The sequence below is a fragment of the Podarcis bocagei genome, assembly GCF_964188305.1.
Source record: "Podarcis bocagei genome assembly, chromosome: 5".
Classification (NCBI taxonomy): domain Eukaryota; kingdom Metazoa; phylum Chordata; class Lepidosauria; order Squamata; family Lacertidae; genus Podarcis; species Podarcis bocagei.
In genome coordinates, this window is record NC_138129.1 from 62,477,069 (window position 1) to 62,502,420 (window position 25,352).

Genomic DNA, 25,352 nt, shown 5'->3' on the forward strand with positions numbered 1-25,352 from the left:
TTTCAGACAGAAAGCTTTATTAAAAGAGCACAGGTGGGAGTATGTACTTTTAGCTCATTTGGAAATGAAGAATTAATTAGAAGTATAAACTTTTCAGATACTGACTCAGTAAGAACACCAGTGGATGAATGAACATTATTAGGCATGTACACTCATGAGCACTGTATTACTAGCAATGGTTACAGCTCCTTTAAGTAATCCAGCAAAGGTTCCAGAGGTATGTCTTGTCCAGGACGGAAAGGTCGAAAAGCTTTATCAATTTTCAGTGGACTAAGGCACAGATCATAAATTTGGTTGTAGTTATGGATTAGACGTTTGGCTTTTTCTTTTTCCAACTTGCCTGTATGTATTAGAGAGGAAAAGAGAGAAAGAGGAAAAGAAAGAGGAAAAGAAAGAGAGAAAATATTATCTTCCCCTTTGGACAAAATCAGACTTGACTATTGAGCAAATGCAACCCTGGTGGTCTGTTCACACATAATATCAAAGCACAGGGTTAGCCAATGTGGTGCGCTCCTGATGTTAGACTAAAACTCCCATCAGCCCCAGCCAACATGGCCAATGGCACAGGGGTGATAGGAATTTTAGTCCCAATAAGATCTGGAGGGCATCACATGGCTACCTTTGTACTACATTTCAATTCTTTACATCACAGCCAGTTGAAGATTAAAAACAGGCTGCTCATTAAAAGCAATTTGGAACAAAAATATTTATTGTGTCATCCTAAATACTACCAAGGAGTGAGTTGATCATCTGTGCTCATAATTATAGGCCAGTAATGTGCTACTGCCTATTTTCTTCCCTTCAGACAATCATGGATAAATATGAGGTTGACATGAAATACAAGTCAAACACAAAAGCCATCTCCTTAGTGCAGCAACCCCTTCTCCAACCACAACTATTCTTACCTGTGTTTTTCACATCACACAAATAAAGAGCCCTCTCCAGTTTTCTGAACCGGTCTATCCAGGCATCTTGTTCCTCAGCATCAATGGAGTCGTATGTGACCTCCTTCATTTGCTCCCAAGTCTTGCCAGCACAACGGTTGGACCACTCTTTGTCCTTTGTCCAAATTACATCAAATTTTCAAAAGTTTAGTATTTGTCAACTTTCTATGAAGATGGAGGAGGGGATAACATTCAGTTTAAAGTATTGGCTCCTTCAGATCCTCACTAGAGTATTTGGGTCAATTTATTGGTTAAAAATTGGGAGATTACATTATGTTTTGCTTCTATGACACAGTCATTTGTATGATTTGGAAATTAGGGTCCAGTCACAGGTTATGGGAGTTAGAATCCAATAAAAATAACTGGAGGGCCATGTGATTTCCTATCTTTCTCTAAGAGTGTATTCAGATGTGGGGAATATTGTTAGTTTTCCTGATTATAATGCTGTGGTTCTGTCAGATTTAATAATGTTCTTTTCACACCACACTACCTGTTGTGCTGTGGAATCATGACTTTTTGACCTAAATACTGGCTTGTTATACCAAATTTCAGTAGGTGTGGTGTGACACAACATTGAATGCCATTGAACATAATTGATATTCCTCTCACTGTTCCCTCATGAAAACAGCAGAAAGGAACATTATGCCGGTAAAGGTAAAGGGACCCCTGACAGTTAAGTCCAGTCACTAACGACTCTGGGGTTGCGGCGCTCATCTCACTTTACTGGTTAAGGGAGCCTGTGTTTGTCTGCAGACAGTTTTCCTGAGACATGTGGCCAGCATGACTAAGCCGCTTCTGGCGAACCAGAGCAGCACATGAAAATGCCATTTACCTTCCCACTGGAGCAGTACCTATTTACCTACTTGCACTGCATGCTTTTGAATTGCTAGGTTGGCAGGAGCTGGGACCGAACAACGGGAGCTCACCCCATCAAGGGGCCTCGAACTGCCGACCTTCCGATCAGCAAGTCCAAACAGCACAGTGGTTTAAACCACAGTGCCACCCATGTCCCTATTATGCTGGTATGCTGCACCAAATTTCATTGCTTTACTCCTGCAATTTTCTGGGTTAAAGGGGCAGCAAACATATTTCTTTTCCCCTGGAATCAAATAACTTGGGAATAAATACTAAATATGCACTACATTCCATTAGTTTTCAAGAAGTGGCTTTTACATTGTAATGCAGAAACCTCAGGGAAATTGTCATATGAATGTAGCCCTAGACCAGTGTTTCCCAACCTTTTTTTGGCAAAGGCACACTTGTTTCATGAAAAAAATCTCAAGGCACACCACCATGCCAGATGGGGAAAGGTCACTTTTTACTTATGTAAAAAAAAAAATAAAAAAATAGTAACAGCATAGAAGGTAATGGTTAGGCTAGCATCCCTCTTCCAAATATGCTAGGTTTTTATTTGCAGGGACTGTTCTACATGGGAAAGCATTCAGCACTGTCATTCTCCCATCTGCCATCTGAATTGGTACTATTCTGGGTCAACTTACTCTGCTGCATGTGTAGATGAAAATGGCACCAAGTGTGGGGGAGGGGGCAGAACAGGTTTCAGATACAGGATATTAAGCATACACGTACTTCAGATTGAACTGGTTGCTTGCTTTGCAAGTTTTCATTTCCCAAATGACTGCCTTGGCAAGCGCAATACCTACCAGGCTCAACGCCGGTCTCGCGCTGCCGCTTCCCGCGCTCTCAAGGACCCGGGAGGAGGAAGGCGTGAAGGGAATCCCGAAGGCGCGAAAACCTCGCGCATGCGCAGGCCTTCCGCCTGCGACAGCCCAGTAGGCCAGCCGAAGCGAGCGGCGATGGGATGTGGGAGCTCGCTCGCTCGCCGCCCCGCGTGTGCCTATGTGGGGCACGTTACAGCCCCGTGACGTCAGCGCCACGCAGGCAGCCAGGCAGACAGACGGCGAGAGACCTGCGCTGGGCGGCCTCTCCTCGCCGCCGCCGCCCCGCCTCTCGCCGCCCGACTCGCCCGCCTCCCTCCCACGGCACACCAGGCAACGTCTCGCGGCACACCGGTTGGGAAACACTGCCCTAGACAGTACTGGGCAAATTGCTATCAACCTCATTTCCCTCTTCAGAGAAACAAGGCAGACAACAATGGTCTTTTTACATAGTTGCATTCAGGATGGGAGCAGATGAATGTGATAAACTCCTTTGGAAAGAAGAGTGATACAAATTTAATCATTACTACTACTATTAATAATTTCTGAGTTCTTTTGCTAGACAAGGTTCTAAGCAGTATTAAAGCTTTCAAGTACAATTTCACAGTCCCATTTTACAAACCAAACTTTCTTAACAATTTGTGGATGAAACAATATAGTTTTGAAAATACCTGAGAGTCATCTTCACTTTTCTCCTTGTTTCCTCCTAAAGATGAAAACAATTGTGAGGTATTTTATTGTTTATTAGTAGCTGAAGTTGTATGATTTTCATTTATTTGGAACAGGCCACTCTCAGATATGACATGAAAACTAGTCCTGTGAACTCTTAACACTAATGTGATTGGATAAGCTCAACTTTGATTTGGTTTTCAGCCACCTTGACCTTGAGTTACCTTCCTAGAAAAATGTTGGGGAAATGTATTAATCATCACCAGACTTCAATGAGCAAACTGTGCTCTCTAGTGGCTGAAGCACACTAAGTTGCTTCTTGTTCTATGACAGGGGTCAGCAAACTTACCACGTCTTGGGCCGGTGTCTCCAGCGCCAATTGTGCGGTGGGCCGGAGGGCGGGGGAGCGCATGCCCATATGCATGCGCACACGCTATTTCCAGGTCAGAGGAGCACCGGAAATAGCTTGTGCTCATGTGCATAGGCCTCCTCCAACCCAGGTGTGCACAGGAAATAATGTGCATGTGCATGTGCACTGTCATATCTGAAAACCTACGTTTCCCTTGCTTATACCTTTTTGGACTATATGGCATGGCAGCAGGGTGTGTATTGCCATTAAGAGGGAAGAAGTAAGTGTGTGTGTGTGTGTGTGTGTGTGTGTGTGTGTGTGTGTGTGTTGAAATAGTAACACATGCCTGGGCTTAGAGAATGCTTACAGGACTTCTAGCCAAGATGTGAATTCGCCTTGGGCAATGGGAGATAGCATATCCTGGACCAGGTCAAGGAGCTAAATCTGAATTAGGAATGTCCTTTAGCTGAACCACTAAAGGAGAGGCAACTCTGGTAGGTTTTCAAAACAGGATGGAGGGGTGGTGATGGTAGCAAACTAGGATGGCATACAAGAAAACAGATCATTATAAAAGTGGAAAACGTGTAGCGTTCCATATAATGTTGGACTCCAACTCTCACCAACCCCATCTAATATGGCCAGTGGTCAGGGATGATAGTAGCCGAGTCAATAACATGTGGAAGGCCACAGATTTCCCATCCCTGCCCTATAAGATGTCATGTACGATGCAGTCACAGTTCCTCAACTAGTGGCCTTCTGCAAGTGCAGCTTGTTGTGACTTCTTAAGGAGAATAGCTCATTTTTTCCCTATTAAACTGTCACCCTCACCTACATCTGTCTCTTTCACTTATAATGTTTAGTAGCACTCAGTTCTGTAACCTTCAGTTTATATTTAAAGCCCTGTGGTGCTTGATCCTTGAGCAAAGAACTGTAATTTCTCATCTGCACTGATTGGACAATGTAGTAAGTTATGGATGGTAGGCCAGATTGTGAGGCATAAAATTAAATCGTGGGAAAGATGAATCAATTCCCAGGAATGAATAGCATTTCTAGTTGAGAAGACAGCTGGTTTGCCTGCAGCCAGATGGTTAAAGTTCAAGCCCAACTGTTGCATGCTGATCAGTCTCTGTAGCAATGATGGCTATTGGCTCAACTCCGTGCTTAGTCACCTCCTGAATATTAAGTATCCCAGAGAGCTTTCTAAAGATGATTAGATTAATTCACTGCCTAAGTCAATGTCTCACATCCATCACTCCTTTCACAATTTTCTTTAAAAAGAACCAAAAACCCACAATTAGCTAGCACTCTGTAAATCACATGCCCAACATTATAATTGTTTTAACAGGTGCATTGTAGTGCCTTGAGGAGCAGTATTATACTACTTATTTCATAGATCTTGTGGAAGTGTTTTATAATACCACCTCTGTCATCTTTCTAAGAGTGCAACATGAAGTACCCAGCAATTCCGGAACAAAGTCTGAAAATTGTCTTCTACTTTTTAATACCTAAGTTTAGATTCAGATGTGCAAGCTAATGGAAGATAGACCTATATGGATTCTTCATGTTGAGAAGCACTTTGAATGGCCAGATGGTGTAGAGAGATAATTGTTGTCACCATCATTCCCTGCTGAACAGCTTTGCTGAATGTATTGGGAAATGAATCTGGTCTAGATAGATCTTTGTCCCGATCCAGGTTAATATTTAAAATGTTATTTATAGGCAAAATGTTCTCTGGATTGCTCCCAAAGCAATGCATAGGAACAAGGCAATTGTTATGTTTACAGGATGTTCATAGTTCTCACATGATAGCCTCTCTTTCTGAAGTATTTATCAAGGATGACTCACTCTAAGTTAGTATTTTTCATTTGTTAATTATGTTAGTAGCATGAATATATTATATTACTAACAACTCATCTGGATTCTTTCACCTCAAGCAAACCTTTCACCTCCTTGGGTGAGACTTCCCAGGTACATTCCAAGTGGATTCCAAGTACATTCCAAGTACATGGATTCCAAGTACACTCAGTGCATGTTGAAGTGCTTCAGTTTAGTGAAAATAACTTGCCCATTTAATTACTGAGAATTTCAGGGAGTGGTACCCTAACTGAAACTCCTCTAAGAAAGCCCAATGAAATTTCCTTAGTCATTATACCATGTAATTCTTGCAGAAAGTGATGGTGTAGGAAATCCCCAATAATTCTGTCTGAGGCAAGTTCTGGACTGTGATATTAAATTCCAAAGTGAGCTTCTGTGATTTGAAGGAGCAGCAAACTGTCAAGATTCATACTATCTTCTCAGTGAAGATGTTCCATCTTCAGAGCTGATTAGCAGAGCTATTGCTAATTTTTGTTAATATATTGAATCTGAACTCGAGTCAAGGAAAACTGTTGGCTGTTAGGATTGTACTCCTCGTCTTCCTAACACTTTAATTTTTGCTGAAGGAGGGTATTAGGAGATAGTGGAAGTGATCATCCACCATTGCAGAGGACCTTGCTGCTCTGATGAAACCATGGTGATTGAGAACCTGTCACCAGCTGTCTTCCTACTGGTAGTATCAAGCACAGGCCCCTGAAATGAGGGTACTGTGATGGCAGGGCAGAACAGAGCTCTGGATCAACTGGATCCAAAGTTTCTCCAACCCTCTGAAAGGGGCCTGATGGGCTCTTCCACTTCCTACAAATGATATATTTCAACAGCCTTCTCCAGAAATGTAAAATGTTGTTGCCACCTTGTAATATTTAGGTATGACCAGAATAACAGCAACTGCATAGCTTACTTCTGCAGACAAGCAGAGCAGAGTTGATCCCAGCCTGGACTTTCTTCAGAAACTCCACAAACGTTTTCCATCTACATGAGAAAACATCTCAAGATAAATGCAATATTTGAAAGCGTATTTCCTGTTCATTAGGTTCTCCTTCACATCTTTCCATATTATAGTTACAGAGGGAGATTATATGTAAGCAAAATCAAGACATTAATGTAATGTCCATTATAATATACATAATATTATATACAGTAATATAAATTGCCCTGCTTTGCTCTGTGATTAGCTCTCTTGTTTTTGCATTATTTGAATCTTCTATCATTCTCAAATGTTCACCTTTTTCTCATTCTCCTATTTATGTACAGGTATTTATTTAAGGGATTTTTTGAGAACATATTCTACAAAGTGGCTCACTATTTAAATACAAAATAAATCTTTTTAATATATATGTTATAGCAATATTAAAAACCAGCAGACATAAAACAATAACAATAAATTCAGCCAGACATTGGCATACCAGTCCCAATTTATAGCCTGAGTTAGCTAGTAAAGATCACAGACAAAAAAATGTTAGCCTTCAAACCCTGGTGAAAGGATGGGAAAGATGAGTCTGCCTACATCGAAATAGATCAGATTCCATAGTTGTGGGGCAACCACTAAGAAGGCTCTGTTACAAGTACCTGTAAATCTGATTATATTCACTGGTGGACACCTAAACAGGCCCTCTGGTCCCAAACCAACACTTTGACTTTTCCTTCTTCTGCAAGTCCTTTCTTATGCAGATTTTCTTATTAATCCTTTATTTATCTATTTAGTAATGTTTTTCTGATCTCTTCCCTATGCTTCATTCTACTACACTTGTTCTTTATAAATTGGTAATTCTAGGAAAATTCTGCTGTTTGCCACTGGTCTCCTAAAGCTTCATTAACCTTTGACCCTGGAGGCATAAAACCAGCACTCCGCTTTGGAACCAGTTTGGAGTCAGTTGGATGAGGTTGGGTTTCGGCGTGTACTTATGGCCTCAGTTTGGGAGGGCAGGAAAAGTGGGATTTGCAGCACAAGACTTTGGCATCAGTTTTGGAGGGGGGCTTTTCCTGAATTTTGGGGTCATAGGTTAATGAACAAGCCTACTAAAATATAAGGAATTACTTTGTCAACTTTGATTACATGTCTGGCATTTACTCTAACATGCACACATATGATGTTCCCCTGATTTTTGCCAGAAGCTGAAATATCTCTTTTAGTCAAACCAGTAGCTCATTTAGTCTGTCAGTAATGATTATCAGGAAGTGTATTGTTCTTAGCAGATGGTGTGTTGTCTAGGTTCAAGCAATGGTCTTTCCCAATTATGCTACCTGGAAGCTGACCCAAGGGACACTGAGAAATGATTCATACCTAGAATCTCTTTTGCACAAGGCAGGTACGGTAATCTGTTACTGAGCTAGGATCCTTATTGGAGAACCTTCTAGGGAGTCAAGGGCAGACTCCATAACAAAGGAAGCAATGGTGCTTAAGAAGTTAATCCTTTGGTTATTCTATTTAATGCAGTCAAGAAATCTATGGACTTCCTCCTGGAGTTGTTTCTCAGCTTATTTTTTCACATCGTATTCACTTTCCATGACAGGTTAAAGAGAGAGCATTACTTTGTGCAATGAGATTAATCTCGCATGACTGCTATCACTCATGGTGGTGTATTGATCTTAAGCACATTTAATCACAAAATGGCTCAGAGCTAGATTCTTGCTAATTACTGAAGAGTTTCATTCACAGTGGAAGCAGAGATTAAAATGGGTAATGCATAACTAAACCAATGACTCTGGCACACCCCGTAGGTTTGTTTTGTTTATATTGGATTTAAAATCTTTAAAAATGTAATTCTGGGTATTGCTTTGCTAAATTATTTTTCTTATATTTGGCTTTGCTAAATGATTTTTCGGGTTCTCCTTCATGGAGAGCACATGTTGTGGTGGGGGCAACCATGACATCCCCTGTTGCTGGGCGGGTTAGTATGGATGGCCAAGAATCTGATAAGGCATCTCCAATTGTTGCTGGGGAGAATTCGATGTTGCAAAGTTGATTGACTGTTGGGGTGCTATTTATTCCCAGCATTGAGCTTCCTCTTTTCGCTGCATGCATCAGATTACCCGCCCACCCTCCCTATATTTAGGGTTGTTCGTGCTGACCTTGCTATGCCTCTCATGGGGTCGTCTGCTTTGGGGCAGGGGCATGATAGGAATTTTTACCATTTGGCTGATTGGCTGGTGCCATTTGGTTTTTGCCTACTGTGTAGCAAATCGTCACAACTTGTAAGGTTGCAGTTAGGCATTGGTTAATTTTGGTTGGGGGGGGGGTATGGTTGGCTGTGCCAGCCCCTCCAATGATGCTGCTGCAAGGGTATTCCAGTAAAGGAATCCAGGGGCTCGCCATGCTCTTGTCTGAACCCCTGGCAAGGGGCTAGGGCCACACAAGCCCCTGGGAGCATTTGGGGAGAGGGGAAAGCGTGGCCAGCATGAGTTTGACCAAACTGCGGGAGGCAGTGGAAGACAGGAGTGCCTGGCGTGCTCTGGTCCATGGGGTCACGAAGAATCGGACACGACTAAATTACTAAACAACAACAGCAATGAGAGCCTGGCACCCAGCTCTATTCTCTCCCCAAAAATGTTTACCCTTACTGACTTTCGCAGGCTTGCAGTTGTCAGTTCTGTTCTTACCTCTAAGTGGGAACAGATAGTCGCTAACCAATGCCTAGGCAACCACTCACATACTGTAATCAATAAAGTTGTGGCCAAAATTATGCCAAAAAACCAAAACAAAAATTTTGTGTGAACTGTGTCTTTATTTCAGGGTGTCCTGGGGGTCCTTGACATGCAAAGCCAAATATATTTGGAGGGTTTTTGCTATGGTGCGGGGGGGGGGTGCTTTGGCAAGCTAGTGTACAGTTGCAACTTGTTTATTATGTGTTTAATTTAGCAAAGGAAGACATAGGCATTAACACAGAGCTATAGTAAGATCTGTGCATTATGGACAGCAGCATTCAAGAAGCCGCAAAGTTTCCCTTGAAAAGATCAGCAATACAAACTAAGCAGAAGGGCACAGTCATACTATATGGTGAAAACACGATTTATTCCTCAAATTTAGCACGAGCCAAGTTATAGACCGTGGATCACATCCAACTGAGAGTAGACCCATTGAAATGAATGGACATGAGTTAGTCATGACAATTAATTTCATTGGGTCTGCTCTGAATAGAACTAACATTGACTACAACCCAGTACTAGCAGGGAGTATTAATGGTTGATATTGTACTAAGGATTCATAGCCACTCTATATGGCTGCCTACCAAGTGGTACAGAGAGAACTAAAACCTTGAACCTCACAGGACTAAGCTCTTATATTGCACCTTCAGACTCCTCAAAAAAGGGCAAAAATGTGATGGAGTCTTTTGCAGGTATGCATGGCAATGACAAGTGTGATAACCTTCAGATCTAAATCTTTGAAAATGTTTAAGTGGTGGCTATCAGTGGAACCCTCCATAAAAAAGAACCACTTGTTCATCTGTTCTAGCTCAATATTGTCCTCAGTGATTGGGGACATTCCTAACCCTACCTGGAGATGCCAGGGATTGAAACTGGGATCTTCTGCATGGAAAGCAGATGCTCTACCACTGAGCTATGGCCCTTCCTCATTGCATTTTTGCCATTCCTTCTTTCTCCATCACTGTGTGGCACAGCTGCACTCAACAAGGACCAGACTACAAGTTTAGTGGACAGACAAGACAAAACTCGTCCCACCACCCCTTGCATGGGATGTCTTCTTGGCCTTGTAGGAGTCAAACTTTTGCGCACTCTGACTGAAATAACAAGGGAAGGAATGCATGCTATCTGGAAAATTGGAGGCATTTGGACAGAACCACCCAGCTGCTCTCAATTCAGCAATACACGGGCTTATGCTTTCTCTCCAGAAGCCCAACTCTCTAATTGTATTGCCACATTCCGGGTCTGTAGGATCAAGATGCACACATAACGTACTGAAAGGAAGGAAGCATCTCAATTAAAACTCACTCTATCTTGCCTCTTTTGCCAAACTCACAGGTGCTAACCAAAGCTTCCAAGATCCCAGTGGGCAGAGTTAGTCCGTGCTTTTTGCAAATGACCTCTGTCTGCAAATAAGATAAGTTTTGTTACTGAACACTGCTAGCACATCACAAGATAAAAACAAGTTTTAAGAAATAAGGCTCCTATGAAGTACTATAGTCAATGGGCATACACAACGAAGAAGAGCAAACTATGGCAATGCATAACAAAATATTGTTTTGGGAAAATTGTATTTTTTTTCAAGCAACTGTCATGTGAAAAGCATAGTCCCAATCCAAGCTGGTGCTTTTCAGCTATGGAGACTGACAGAAATCAAGAGAAACCGAAGAACCCCTTGTTGACTTCGTGCACCTCCAAACTAAGACCTTCTACATATGCTGTGTATAACTATGAATGCTTGAAAGAAATATATATTTGTTAGACTAGCAAAATGCCTCCTGGTAAAAGGATTATATACTGTGTGTTTCTCCATAAAAGTTTATGATTTTATGTGCAAAGTAAAATAAATACAATAAAGGGACTACAGTCAGTAACATTTTTTAGGTAGAAATAAAAAAATTCCTTCCTGTAGCACCTTAAAGACCAACTAAGTTAGTTCTTGGTATAAGCTTTCGTGTGCATGCACACTTCTTCAGATACAGAAGGTAGGTTAAACCCACCTTTCACACTGGGACCAGAAACACATGGAACTAAAGGTAAAGGTAAAGGGACCCCTGACCATTAGGTCCAGTCGTGGCCGACTCTGGGGTTGCGGCACTCATCTCGCTTTATTGGCCGAGGGAGCCGGCGTACAGCTTCCGGGTCATGTGGCCAGCAGGACAAAGCTGCTTCTGGCAAACCAGAGCAGCGAACGGAAATGCCATTTACCTTCCCGCTGGAGCGGTACCTATTTATCTACTTGCACTTTGACGTGCTTTCGAACTGCTAGGTTGGCAGGAGCAGGGACCGAGCAACGGGAGCTCACCCATCACGGGGATTCGAACCGCCAACCTTCTGATCGGCAAGTCCTAGTCTCTGTGGTTTAACCCACAGTGCCACCCACGTCCCTCACACATGGAACTACTTAATACCAAATCAGAACAGTGGTCTATTTAGCGCAGTATTGTGTAGAACAGGGACTTAATTGTTTGTTCAGACCAGCTTCTGAGTTGTCTCCTTCAGGTTGGTCATTTTGTTTTATGTAGAGTATGTACATGTTGTCTTGTCTATATCCTGCTCTTGTGATATTTGGTATCAGCCAGGTGTGTTCTCATGGGATAAGAATGGACCTCCCCCTTCATTGGAGGTGCTCTGATGGGGAAAGAGAAGGACTTGCTGTGGATATGGAAGGGAGGTCTTTGTCCTACAAAATCCCAAGTTACCTCATTCCTCCAGCACATGCCCCCAAAGCAGTGTGAAAAGGACACCAGCCCTCAAACTGAATTTCCCTCCATAAGAACCTAAAGGAGGAAAGAACTCCCAGGTGATGGAAGCAAGGAAAGGAAGAAAAACTTTCTGCCCTCCTATGTGAGCCAGGCAGAAGTGTATACTTCACAGATCACCTACCTTCAATTCTACCTCACCTGGTAAGAGAGAATTGGTCTATTCCTCAGTTATTTCTTTGATCAACATTATCTACTGGCAAGAAGGTAGGGTTGGCACATGTCTGGAATATCCTGGACATAGCCAGGATTCTGCCATCTGTAACAGCATCCAGGTGGAAATTGCTAAAGTGTTCGGAAAAATCTGGACATGTGGCAACCCATGTAGATTTTGTTGAATTTCCTTTAAAAAAAGTTTTTAAACTTCTTCTCTTTTTTTGAGATTTTGCAAAAAAAGGGGAGTTAACTTAGCACCCCCCCTAAAAATATGAAATATGGCAACCCTACAAGGTGTATGGCAGAAAAAAACCATTTTTTTACTAATAATCCATTCCATTCCTTTATAGTGGGAAAGCACTTCCTGAATATACAACTAGGCTTGTAAGCCACAGAATCTATTTTTACCTCAGAGGGTGAAAGAAGACCGGAGCAAGTCTTATCCTGTAGGCTCAGCTCTCCTTTATGTTCCTTCAGGGTCTGCTTCAAGGCCTGGAAGGCATCTTCCGGAGTCCAAGAGCTGTGGAATGATAACGCATGTAACGAAGGGGCAATTAAAATGGTAATTGCAGTTACAGCCCTATAGCTCACTTCTGACATTTACAGAAGTTGTATGAGTGCTTTCCGAAAGACCTCCATCTGAGAGGCCAATGGGGCAACTTACTCAGTAATGCAGAGCACCTGGTAATAAAGCCATAGAGTATTACCACAAGGTGAAGAAGGATTAGATGTGAAACAAAACAGCTGAGAAATCTAGGCTTCCAGACAGCTATGACATCATAGCTTACAATTCACTCATGGAGCTGCAGGAAGTTCCTTGTGAAAAGGAGAAGGGCTAAGCCTGGTTAAAGCTTCCTGGAAGCTACAATCTTTAATCCGGAGTTGGAGAAGATTCTTCAGCCTGAGGGCCTCACTCCCTCACAATCCACCTCCTGGGGGCTGCAGGGCCAGAACAATAGGTGTAACACTTACTTTTGTACAGCAGGCTGCATTCTTTCAGCTGCACACAAACCAGAAGATTTTACATGCCCATCTCTTTGCAAACAAGCAAGAGACATTATTTACTCTGAGTAGAACCTAGGGGGATGCAGGGACCCCACCACTGATTTAGTGAAATGGTGGGTTTATAACAACAGTTGATATTACTGCAGATATTACAGCCAATGCTTAATGATGAGAGCAGAGACCAGGAAAGTATGTGATATAGCAAATATGTCCCTAAGGTCATTCCCATCCAGATGAGGTACGCCAGTTTATGATGGATGAATACTTATACGCAGACTCTGACCAGCATCCTGGCTATACTTATGTTTTAAGAGATGCTCCAGAGCTCAGCTGCCAAAGCAGCAATATATATATCTCACATAAATGCATACAACTCCTTGCCAGTCTTCTTTGCCAAGGTTAATTAAGGGAAGTCTGTATAATCTCCACTGATGCATCCCAGCAGGCTGCAACGTAGGTGTTCACAGACTCCAAATATGTTTCGTTAGCGGAGATTTTGGATGGCTGCAAGATAAAATCTGTCCTCTTGAGTACTACATGTTGTTGTTTTTTGTAAATGTCACAAGTGAGCCAATTTTTCATTTGGAATCCTTTTGAGTGGCTTATAATTACTGCACCTATTAGATCCTGACCAGATGGAAAGTAAGACAGGAAGATTGTCAGAAGGGTGAAGGAGTTCGGATACATTGCTCATTTATTAACTGTAAGGAGTATACTGAAATTTAAAACAGAACCTTTTGCAATGATTCTCCATATTTTGACTCTTCCTTGGAAGGGCTTGTGTTTGCTGTGTCTTGCTTGCTGCCACTGGCATTAAAAACTGGAGCAATTTTTCATAATTTACCTGCATGAAAGTCAAAAAGGTTTATTTTTGAAACACAGCTTGAAAGCAGGGTTTTAAAAGAAACTGTCAAGAAAAGACTGATAACATCCGTTGAATAAACTTCATTGATCACATATTTGAGATATTTGTGACTATAACCAATAAAAGCTCCCTTCTGTCCCCTTCCCAAACCCTAGTAAGTGCTGGGCTTTGGGAAGGAGGTGTGAGGGATCTGACAGGATCCTAGAGTCCTCCTATCTCTTTCCCAAAGCCCAATTAGCCCTTTCCCAGTTTTGGAAAGGAAGAGGGAGGACTCTAGGACCCTGCCAGAGCATTGCACCTTCTTGCCAAAGCCTACTGCCTCCCTTACCCAGCTTTGGGGAGGTGGCAAAAGGGCTGGAGGAGGAGTGTCAAATTTTGGGCTCACATAGGGTGCCATATTACCAAGGTCTGTTCCTGTTCAACTATGCAGAACATTCTTTCCCCACCTATCTTCTCCCACAACCCTATACTGTATACAACATCAAAGTCTCACATCAAATGTAATTGATCTGTGAGAAGTACTTTATGATCTGAAAATAGAGATGATGTATGTACTTCTGTAACCCAAGAAAATCTTTAATAATAACACTATTAGCATTCTAAGTTTAAACACTGCTGCTCAGTTCTGCTGTACATAATTAAAAGGGTTGCATGGATATAATGGTTTACAATGGCTGAGAAAATAGCTTTTGACCCCAAAAATAAACAGCCCACCTTTATTTCAGAGTTAGAATCTGACCTATAACATCAATATTCCAAAAGTACAGGCAGGTCTTAAGAAATCCAATCTATTGAGCTCAACATTATTTTTGTTTAAAATGTTGTATTAACGTACCAGTTCTTGGTCATTTGCTTTTGAAAATCTCTTGAAAAGGAGTTTGACGGTGGGTAATTGCAGAGGGACTTCATACTTTAAAAGCAGATGGCTCAGCTGTGCCTGAGAAAGAAGTCTTGAAACTCTGGGATCCAAAACCTTACATTCTTCCTGAAGTTTTTCTAATGTAGTCAGGTTCAAAGGGCATTGCTCAAGTTCTTTTCTGAGGATACCCAGAAGAGAATCATTCTCTTCATCCATTGGTTTTTGAGCGATATCCTGAGAAAAGGAATGCTTTAAAGTATGTGTAAGGTCTAGCAATAAATTTATTATTTGATTTCATATCTCTCATTTACCCCAAGGTCCCATACTTTTAATGCATTTACATTTACGTGAACTGCTTTATAAACTCTCTGGGTAGAAATTGGGGACAAAATAGCAAAGCCATGAAGTTTCGCATTCCTACATGTGTGGTAGGGTGATGAGGGGGACATTACACATACATAGTAACACCATACCAGTTTCCTGCAAGACAGCTAGATGTTCCCCACAGTTTCTGTAGTCAACTCCTGTAGAGTCGAGTCCTCACTTTCTTCACTGAAATTCTGGAAATTTCCCTCCCCCACTTTTAATTCTCTTCAGCCTCCCTGATTGAAAGTATGGAAGGACAGTTAAGATGTGTGAGGTATGTTGTCTCCCTAGGGCCCACTTCGGAGTGATATGCATCAGATTATGCTGTAAGCGTCTGGAAACAGCCAACCACCCTGATCCTAATAGCATTTACTTGCAAGTAAGTAAAAAAAATAAATAGTGTCACATTTTTCCAGATATGTCTGTTTTGGATCAAACCCTTGATTTGGCCTTAAGTATTTTAAAACACTCTAATATGAAAAATGCCCAATAGTCACAAGCCAAACACCTGAAACTGCAAATTGCTTCGATTATACTTAAGTTCAGTCACCTGTTGTCTTTCAAGTTGCTTTAAGATCTGAGTTTCCATAGATGGTTTTTGTAGAGTATGAATGTAGGACAAAGACTTGTCACCAGAGGGAGCAGTGACACAATGTGTATTCAGTGGTTTTAAACCCTTGGATAACAAACAAGCAGTTAGAAAAGAGGCAATCCAAGAAACACATTCATTCTGTAAAGTAACTGTAGGTACTGAAAACACTTTGCATGAGGGAAAAGAGCCCTAAAGTTCAGAAAACCTCTCGCATATCAAATATTATATTCTTTATAAACAAACAGGAGTTATGCAAGGACTGGAGCGATCTGGGTTTAAATACCAGTTCAGTCATAAAGCTCACCTTTGGCCAGCCACTCTAGGCTTAGCCAAGGAACTCAGGGAAGCCTAAGATCTCTCTAGGCTAAATGATAGTGACTGCTCCAAAGATGAATGCTTTGTTTTGTAGCTTTGCAGATTTCCTAGGACTTTCTTGCACAAATATGACACTCTCCACTGCATCATATAAGTAACTTAACTGGTGGCAGTTACTCTGAAAGAGGTATACCCCCATCCTTTCTTTCAAGCATTCTTTAAGTTACCTGGGATCAGTGCTTTTTTGGGGGGGGTAGGAAGTCGCATACCCATAAACATTTTGTGAATCTAAGTTTGGTCTCATTGAGGGGCAGTATTTAAATATGAGTAGGAAAATGAGAGTACCCCTAAATATATTTTTTTAGGAAAAAAGCGCTGCCTGGGATTGAACCCAGGGTTGATCCAGAAATTATCCCTCTCAATGAACCATGGCCCATTTTTCAAAGTTAATATTTTGCTTACTAAAAGGACTAGATACAGAACTACCAAACTGTCAGTATAAATCAATCCTTGAAGGTGAGAACTCATGATATAAGAATATATAATAGAATTATAGAGCTGAAATACACCTTGGAGATAATCTAGTCCAGGGATGAGGAACCTGTGACTCTTCATCTGTTCTCGGATTCCAACTTCCATCATCCCCAGCCAGCATAGCCAGTGGTTCAAATTCATGGGAGCTGTAGTCCAACAACATTTTTGAGGGCCACATGTTCCTCGTCCCAGATCAATGCAGTAATCCTGAAACAAGAAGAAGAAGAAGAGGAGGAGGAGGAGGAGGAGGAGTTTGGATTTGATATCCTACTGTTTCACTACCCTAAGGAGTCTCCTGCCAACCTAGCAGTTCAAAAGCACGTCAAAGTGCAAGTAGATAAATAGGTACCACTCTGGCAGGAAGGTAAACGGTGTTTCCGTGTGCTGCTCTGGTTCGCCAGAAGCAGCTTAGTCATGCTGGCCACAAGACCCAGAAGCTTTTCGCCTGCTCCCTCGGCCAATAAAGGGAGATGAGTGCCACAACCCCAGAGTCGGCCACGACTGGACCTAATGGTCAGGGGTCCCTTTACCTTTAAGGAGTCTCAAAGCGGCTAACAATCTCCCATGCTTGACAGGTAACCACCCAGCTTCTGCTTAAATATCTCCAGTGAAGGAGAGCTCACATCTTCCTGATGCAGGCTGCCCCACGGTCAAATGTCTATTATGGTTAGGAATGTTTTCCTAATGCCTAGCTGAAATATCCTTCCCTGCAACTAACCCAGGGGCTAGCTTAACTTACATATACATGTAAATAATAAATAAATGCCCACCCATTGGTTCTCCTCCTGTTCTGCGGAAGGAAGGAAGGAAGGAAGGAAGGAAGTTTACCAAACACATAATACCAAAATACTAACAATGGCTATTATTCTCCTGCCACATGTTGCAAATATTACAACACTGTTACATACAGTATTTTTTTAAAAAAAATTGCTGCAGCTCTGATTTGTATTGACTTATAGTTTTTGCTTTAATTTGTGAGCATGTCTATATTAAGGTGGTGAAGAGATACAGGATCCCAGTCAGGTCAGACTATAACCTCATATGAAGAGGTCCACTGTTTGGATCTATTGGATAATATACAGTCCCCTCTCTAAACAAATGGTGATTCCATATGATCATGGCTGCCAATATTAGATTATAGACTCCAGACATTGCTAGACTCCAACTCCCATCACCTCTGACCATTGGCCATGCCAACTGGGCTTGATGGGAGTTGGAGACCAGCAACACCTGGACTAACCACAGATTCCCCATCCATGTTATAACTAGTCAATTAGTTATAATATAATATAATATAATATAATATAATATAATATAATATAATATAATATAATATAATATAGGCCTTATATTATAACTAATGTAAAATCCAGGTGTCTATGAGAGCCAAAACACGGAACAATGAGAAGAGATGTTTACAGAATGGGAAAGTAAGAGAAAGATCCAAGTGAAAAAAAGCAACAGCTATGAACTGGAAGCATAAGCAGTCAAAATTTTAATATAAGGCAATTCTGTTTGGAGTACAGTGGTACCTCGGGTTACATACACTTCAGGTTACATACGCTTCAGGTTACAGCCTCTGCTAACCCAGAAATAGTGCTTCAGGTTAAGAACTTTGCTTCAGGTTGAGAACAGAAATCGTGCAGCGGCGGTGCAGCGGCAGCAGGAGGCCCCATTAGCTAAAGTGGTGCTTCAGGTTAAGAACAGTTTCAGGTTAAGTACAGACCTCTGGAACGAATTAAGTACTTAACCTGAGGTACCACTGTAGTTGAAAGTTTTGTGATGACAATTGTTTTTTGATACAGGAGTTCTCTCATCAGAATTCGGTAGCAGCAGAATGTTCACTGGACACCACTGTCATTATTTATCATCATCATTAGTTGTAGTTGTCATAACAATAGCCACAGTAGTAGAAAAGATACCTATTAACCATTTATGTTGTTGTTAGTTAAAGAGTAAAGTCTGATGCTGAGTAGGAAACCTATAATAAGCAACCAGTACAGCTGTAGTGACTCACTTTGTTGTCCACAGATCTGCTATCACTTGTCTCTCTTTGTTTAGACTTTTGTTCTTCCATTTCACCTTTGTTCTGTTGTTCATCCCTGAGACCATAATGGATCTGTTGACAAGGAGGCCTATTGAGGCCTGGAGGGTTTCCATGTGCCTGTCTTGTGTTGTGTGGAGCTAGTGTCCTGAGAATGGATTGTGTCTCAGTTTTTACACCCTCCTTTGCTTTGCTGTCAGGAAACAAGCATACAGTATATTTACAGTATACAGAGCCAAATACGTACTTGCGTTGTGGAGGAACACCAAAAATATTAGTTTCCTGTAACATTTGCTGGTCAGACAGAAATGTAGTATAAATGAGGTATGTGCTATCATAGTTATAATCACTTTATGTTCAGTTCTGAATACTATAAGCTCAAGAAAGAAACTTAATACAGTTCCACTAAACCTTGTTTATATGCAAATTTCAACAAAATGGTACCGGTTTATGAATTTCACCTTTCTCAGAGATGTGTGCAGAACGGCAGACAAACAATATCCCAGTGTGCCATAAGAGGGATTTGCAGAAGACTTGCTAAAATCAAGTCAAGACAACAAATATGATAGAAATCGAGCCTCAGCACATTTATTCAGCCAGCGGAGGATCAAAATAACATGGTGAAGAAGTAAGAAAGTCCCATCCCATTGTCACACAGCCTCCAGCAAAAATTGTGCGGAGGCCAGTTAGTGCAATTTCCAGCGATGGGGGTGGAGACTCTCCTTCACGTAGAGGTCCCACAACAGTCTTTATTATTTCAGCACCACCCCCAGATGCAGCACTTATTCAGTAGGACTCAGTAGATATGCATAGTGCTACACTGTTAAAAAATACTTCCTCACATTGTATGACCAAGCTCTTTTGAAATGGAGAGGAAATCCAAAAGCAGGTTACATTATGGCCTATCACTCAGAGGAAGAGACATATTCTAACAGGACCTCTTGGGCATACCTTAAGTAGCTCTTTGGATCCTGGCCATTATTAATGCCATTCTCTTTAAAGCATAAAATCAAGCTGTGCAATTAAACCTTTTGATACTTTATCAACCAGAAAAGAAAGTTCAGAGGTGGTAAGCCATTTATATTAACAAATATCACCGTGTTCCCATTTGGCCTTTCTCAATCTGAAAAACACTTGCCTGAAGAACTTTGTTTTTTTTATAAATCAATGTCAGGGATGTGTGAGAATAACAATTCCAGAACAATTTTCTCCTTTCTATTAACTTGAGAGTGTTTGGGTTGCATTCGAGGTAGCACTAAGCAAAGCTCTTGTCAGCACAAGGGTTTTTCTTTGTGCAGTGGAAAGTTATTTCTATCTCCTCTCCTCTCCTCTCATGGGTCCCCCCACAACTCTCCTGAGCAGATTGAGGGGTGGTGTGGAGTGTGTATCTCCACAAGGAGGGGGGGAATCCTGTTGCGCTAGTGCTAATCCTTGCACTAACACAACTATGTCGTTGAATATTGCCTTCTGTTATACTGGCTATAGTGCAATATATATCTTTCCCCTGGCGGCTGGTACACAAGCAGCAGACCCTGTGCTGAAAAACTATTCCGAGACGGGGGGTGTATGTAGTGTTAAGAGAGGGGTAGTGCCACTAGTGGGGGACATGTTGTGCTCTTTCTGAGGTAATTTGTTCACCTTTGGTCCCTACCCTGCACTCAGCTGTCATCGAGAAGCTGTCAGCATGTGACAGCAGCCACCCCCAAGAAGTGGTTTCAACTGGCTGGATAAACCAGGTGAGGGTAGCCAATGGGTCTCAACCCCTCAGTGAAATGGTACAGCCAAAGGAACAGGGTTTTCTTGTAATATGCTGTTTAAGATGTAGACTAGGGCTGTGTATGCTTGACAGTTTAAAGTCTATTTGATACATCCCATGGGTGCATATTTTTTGGGCCGTTCACATGACATTGTCCTCATATAGGTAGCAGCATACTCACCTCATTTCATTTGGATTTTCCCTATCCACAACTAATGTGGTGAGGAGGGAATCCAACATAAAATTATATAACCCCACTAATATATATCAAAAATGTTTCTTCCAGATAGCATACTTACCCATCAGTCTTTTCTACAAGGCACCGGACGTATTTGCTCCCAATGATTTTTATGACAGTCTCATAATTTGCATTGAACCCATATGGAATGTTTCTGACTGAAGCCATTGCCAGCACCTGTTCGCTATGGAAGGCTACTTCCCTGTAACTTCAAAAAGCAAGAATTTAGAGGCTCCCTATCATCCCTTTTTCTTTAAAAACAGAACTGAAAATTCATAGTTAGGATTCCCATATATATTTTTGGGCAAGGATCTACTCATGCTGTTGGTCTTAATTTTCACATGGCTATCTTTCCATGTAACCTATTGGGTTAACAATATGGTATGAGAGGGAGAGCCGACACCCCAAGGAAATTACAATTTAAATTTCATGTGGGAGACTGGATGAAACACAAACAGACAAGGCACAACAATGCCATTTGTCCTCAAAGAACTATATCTTTCTGTAGGGGCTGTCTTCCACCACAATGATTGACCCAAAGCCAGCACATTCTGGTTCAATTATGGATACTAACTTTTCAATATAAAACAGTTGTTCAGTTTCTGTTTCAAACCCTGCACTTTGAGAAGGCTAAATTATATATTTCGAACAGTTAAAACACCTTCAGGAGGATCATTCACCTCTTGATATTGTGTATATTTGGCATGGAAAGTTAATTCTAACACCCCTCCTGCCCCATTCTCCTTGTTGTTGCTGTTGCACGAAGTAGTTAACAAGTTGAGAACAAGATGGCTGTTTCTTCCTCAGAACAGCACAGTCTGCACTTAGTAATGTAACAGCTTGAACCAGTCATGGCAAAATGAAGAGAGCTGTAGACCTTTGTGGTGGGAAAATCATCAGCGCTCCAAACTGTCCCAATCAAAATGGCATGGCAGCATCTCTCCCCAACTGTTTACTGGGAAATCCCTGAAAAGACCAGCCAGCATATTCAGAACTCCTAGTTTGATTCTGTAGCCCTGTAAGAAGTGTCTAGGGAAGAGGGAGATACAATTCCCCCTCCCCCCATGACCCTCTTGTGCTCAATTCAGCAATCACATATAAATTGTTGGACGAGACAAGCAGCTGGTATCTACTGCAGGAATCAGATTGTCTTATTCTGAACCACTGGATTGTGCCATTGGCATGCTATCTAACACAGAGGTGGGGAACCTGTGGACCTCCAGATGTTATCAGTCTCCAACTTCCATCAGCTCCAGCCAGCATAGCCAATGGTCAGGGATGATGGGAGTTCAACAACATCATGAGAGCCACAGATTTCTCATCTCTGATCTAACAACTTATTGTCCTCACTGCCAGAGCAGCTTCAACTTTCACTCATATACTCAAGATCACTCTCAGGAAAAACAATCGCATTAGGCTCTTCAACTTTTCTTTTCCTACATCCCTGTATCACGGTCCGATATCACCCACCTCTGGTGTATTCTCTGTGTAGCTTTGCCCTTTTATAAAGGTGAAGGCAAAAGATTTCCAGCTGTAGCAGCAGCAGCCACCACCCAAATGAGCGAGCTGCTTTTCATATTCAGTCTGATGAGAAATCTGCTGTTTCTAAGGACGCAGTGCTGTTGCTGGGCTGGGCTGGGCTAAGCTTGTCACTTCACAATCGGCACCACAGGAGGCATGTGTTAGCTTGCAACTGATCGGGCTGGCAGATTGTTTGCCTAGTTTCTGAAATGCCAAATTCTCGGAAGTCCTGTGGGTTTGCCTACCCAAGTGGTGGCAACAAAGCCTTTCCTGCAAAACTAGCAGACTGAGCATTTAGAGCATTTAGAAGACAGTTGAGTTTTTCCAAGAACAGGAATTAGCCATTCAAGTGAGCCTATCAGAAAAAATGAAAATGAAAAAGAAAAGAAAGTTGGCTATCAGAGCTTCAGCAAAAGTTCACTTTAGGTCTCAGTTCATTACCTAAAACCACAATTTTGAGAACAGGAACAAAGAGTAAGAAGGAAAATGATTTACCACTGAATGTAGTATTATTGCTAATGCCTCTTTTATACAGGACAAATTATTTAGTACATTGGCACTATTTCACAATGGGTTGATGATGCTGAATTTAGCCAGGGCTGTATGCACATACTAGAGGATAAATTTGTGGTAATGGATTTGAAGAGAGTCGTGGGATTCTTTTTCAGCCCAAGGGTCTCATTCCCTTGTGGGCAACCCTTGTGGGAACCACATGCAACATTAAATAGAGGGACTGGCCTGGGGAAGCAGCCCATAGCGTAATGTGCATATCAGGCCATTCTACGCCTCAGAAAAAATGCAGAAGTGGAGAACAGGAGACCACATCCACTTTGCTCCTCCTCAGATGTTCTGCTGCTGTTCTGCCATGGTTTGGTTCAGTGTGTTGTCAGAACCCAGGCTCATTGTTTTCAGTCACTACAGACTAACAACAAGCTGTAACCAAGGTTTGTTCCACGGTTTACAGCTCATGGTTTGTCCAGGAGATCTAAAGCATGAGTCCAGGTTCAGATGACACTCTAAGTCAGGTCAGCGGCGGAGCAAGCTGATCGGGCGCCTGGGGGTGGGGCCAGTCACCCACAGGGGCACCACGGGGCCTCTGAGGAGTCTGTCTGCCTCCTCCCATGCAGCTGCCCTACAGCTGAGGGGGAGGCAATGGGCAGACTGTCTGGGGTGGCGTGGAGCCTGCGGGTGCCCAAGCCACCGCGTCACTCCCAGGAGAGACATGTGGTCCGGGCATGCTGCAGGCCCCACAGTGAGTGCCGCCCACCATTTTGACACCCCCCCTCAGTGGGGACACCCGGGGCGGACTGCACCCCCTTGCTACACCCCTGAGTCAGGTTATGGTTTGGTTTAGGCTATGGTTTGTTGTGGTGAAACAGCAAGACAATTGGGGAGGAGTGCAGCAGCTGGGAACTCCTGTCTGAGAATGCTTGCACATTCATTGTAAACCAAACTATGACTTAGTATGATATGCAAACCAGGCCAATATAAATAAAAAAGGAATGACATATGAGAAGAATGTGAAAAGGCTGTATTATAAATTAACGCCTTATAACATTATCATAATTATTATTTTATATTTCTTACCTGTCCTTCAAAATACATGTGTGTGTGTTAAGGGGAGTTAATGTACATAATAACCAGACATTGGGCACATTCACCAAGCCTTAAGGAGAATGTACACAAACGCCTTCCATGAAAAGGGAATTGTGCACATTCCTGGTCAATATACATAATTCTCAACAGGCCTGGAATGTTCATATCTCAACTGAATTTTGTACATTCTCTGGGCCATATGCACATTCTCCAGTCAGAATGCATAGTCTCCAAGAAACATGTCACTACCACCCTATTTCTAGGCATGGGTGTATTTCACTTCAATTACAAATTTTATAATTTGCTTTTAAATACTCCATTGGAATGGCAGTGCTGGATAATTAGTTTAAAGTGTAGACCCATCTCATTGCATGGACAATTTTGCCACAGAGAGATATGTTGGGAACATTTAAGCCATTGGCCCAACTCAGTTAACTCACAAGGCAGAATTAAGGAGTGCATCTTCAAATCATGATATGAACCCATTAGAGGCAAATGACAGTATCAGGCATGGATCTGTTTTGCAAAAGCTTCAGGCAACATCATTCCAGGACACCAATGCCCTTATATTAGAAAGGAAACGGATAACAGGAGTCCCCTTGCTGCTTTGTTCCCCTGTAGTTTTCATGGTTATTAGCAACCAAACCCCATGTTTAGGAAACTTGGCATTCCTGCCAGGCTGCATGTCAAGGAGAATCAGAATTTTCATATCATCATCGCAGCATGGATTTTCCTTCTCCCAAACTACTGTAATTTTTAACCTCACAAGTTTAAGATTGTACCTTAACATTTGTGGGAAACAGATGGCTCCTGCAAGCTGCCAACCTGTTGTTTAAAAAGCCTCTTCCAAGAATTGTTTTCTACCCAGAGTCGCTTAGCATAATTAACCTTTCATGTGATTTAATAAACAGGAACAAACATTTGCCATATCATATTAATAAAGAGAGCCACTTAAGGACGCACAGAGTTGTTCTTTAAGTCCAGAGAATGCCTTAATTCCTTTATATTTCTTTTCACAGCACAAAAAAATAATGTTCAAGACACAGGTCACCAATTAATGTTGCAAATGCTTCCAGCACTAATGGATGTACACAGGAAAAAATACAAACACAAAAGATTCTTTTGCTGAAAAAATAAATTGGGTCTGTCTCAAGGCAACAGTAGATATTATTGTGGCTTAATTAACAGGGTTTTGGACTTCTGTACAGCAAGCTTATTCACACCATAACTTGACACTTTATAAAAGCAGAGACCAAAGCAACACTGCATTATCTTGATGTGAAGAACATTTATTATATAAGACAGCAGGAAAGCATATCATTGAGTCTGATGCGGTGAAGTGCAAAAGTGTGGCAAATAGCTTCTCACAGGAAAGTAACACAGAGCATCAGATGGGAAACTATGTGTTGTGCAAGCATGGCTACCATTAATAGAAAGGAAAAAAGGTTGCGTAGACCATTGTTCCTTGACCTTGGGTCTCCCAGATGCTGTTGGACGATAATGGCTGCTTACCCAGTCTTTGGGTAGGTGGCAGTTGTGGCCCATCATGGCAGACCCTTGGCTCCACAGAACAAGATGTCTCTCCATT

The 25,352-nt window shown here is 42.0% G+C and overlaps 1 protein-coding gene across 3 annotated transcripts; it reads right to left on the reverse strand.

Annotated features, from left to right (window-relative positions):
* LOC308586777 (uncharacterized protein C1orf87) lies at positions 1-23,930 on the reverse strand. 3 transcript variants are annotated; one of them, XM_081193826.1, is made up of 13 exons: positions 23,756-23,930; positions 22,118-22,523; positions 20,709-20,849; positions 18,627-18,846; positions 15,719-15,844; positions 14,779-15,036; positions 13,813-13,922; positions 12,482-12,593; positions 10,464-10,561; positions 6,415-6,485; positions 3,292-3,326; positions 906-1,059; positions 1-340 (listed from the first exon to the last, which is right to left on the reverse strand). In XM_081193826.1, the coding sequence occupies exons 3-13, from the start codon at positions 20,813-20,815 to the stop codon at positions 180-182; spliced, it is 1,452 nt and encodes a 483-aa protein (XP_081049952.1). In that variant the 5' UTR covers positions 20,816-20,849; positions 22,118-22,523; positions 23,756-23,930; the 3' UTR covers positions 1-179. The 3 variants fall into 3 exon arrangements, with proteins under 3 accessions (XP_081049952.1, XP_081049951.1, XP_081049953.1); XM_081193825.1 differs by having other exon boundaries at positions 20,709-20,855; positions 23,756-23,929; XM_081193827.1 differs by lacking the exon at positions 14,779-15,036 and having other exon boundaries at positions 20,709-20,855; positions 23,756-23,929.
* Between the last annotated feature and the right edge of the window lie 1,422 nt (positions 23,931-25,352).

Excerpts from the sequence above, each read along its gene's own strand:
- LOC308586777 (XM_081193826.1), bottom strand. The coding sequence starts at position 20,815 with ATGGCTTCAGTCAGAAACATTCCATATGGGTTCAATGCAAATTATGAG. Across the intron at positions 6,486-10,463 it reads GGCAAAAGAGGCAAGATAGA|ATGGAAAACGTTTGTGGAGT; the intron begins GTGAGTTTTAAT and ends TTTCTCATGTAG. Across the intron at positions 341-905 it reads GTGTGATGTGAAAAACACAG|GCAAGTTGGAAAAAGAAAAA; the intron begins GTAAGAATAGTT and ends TAATACATACAG.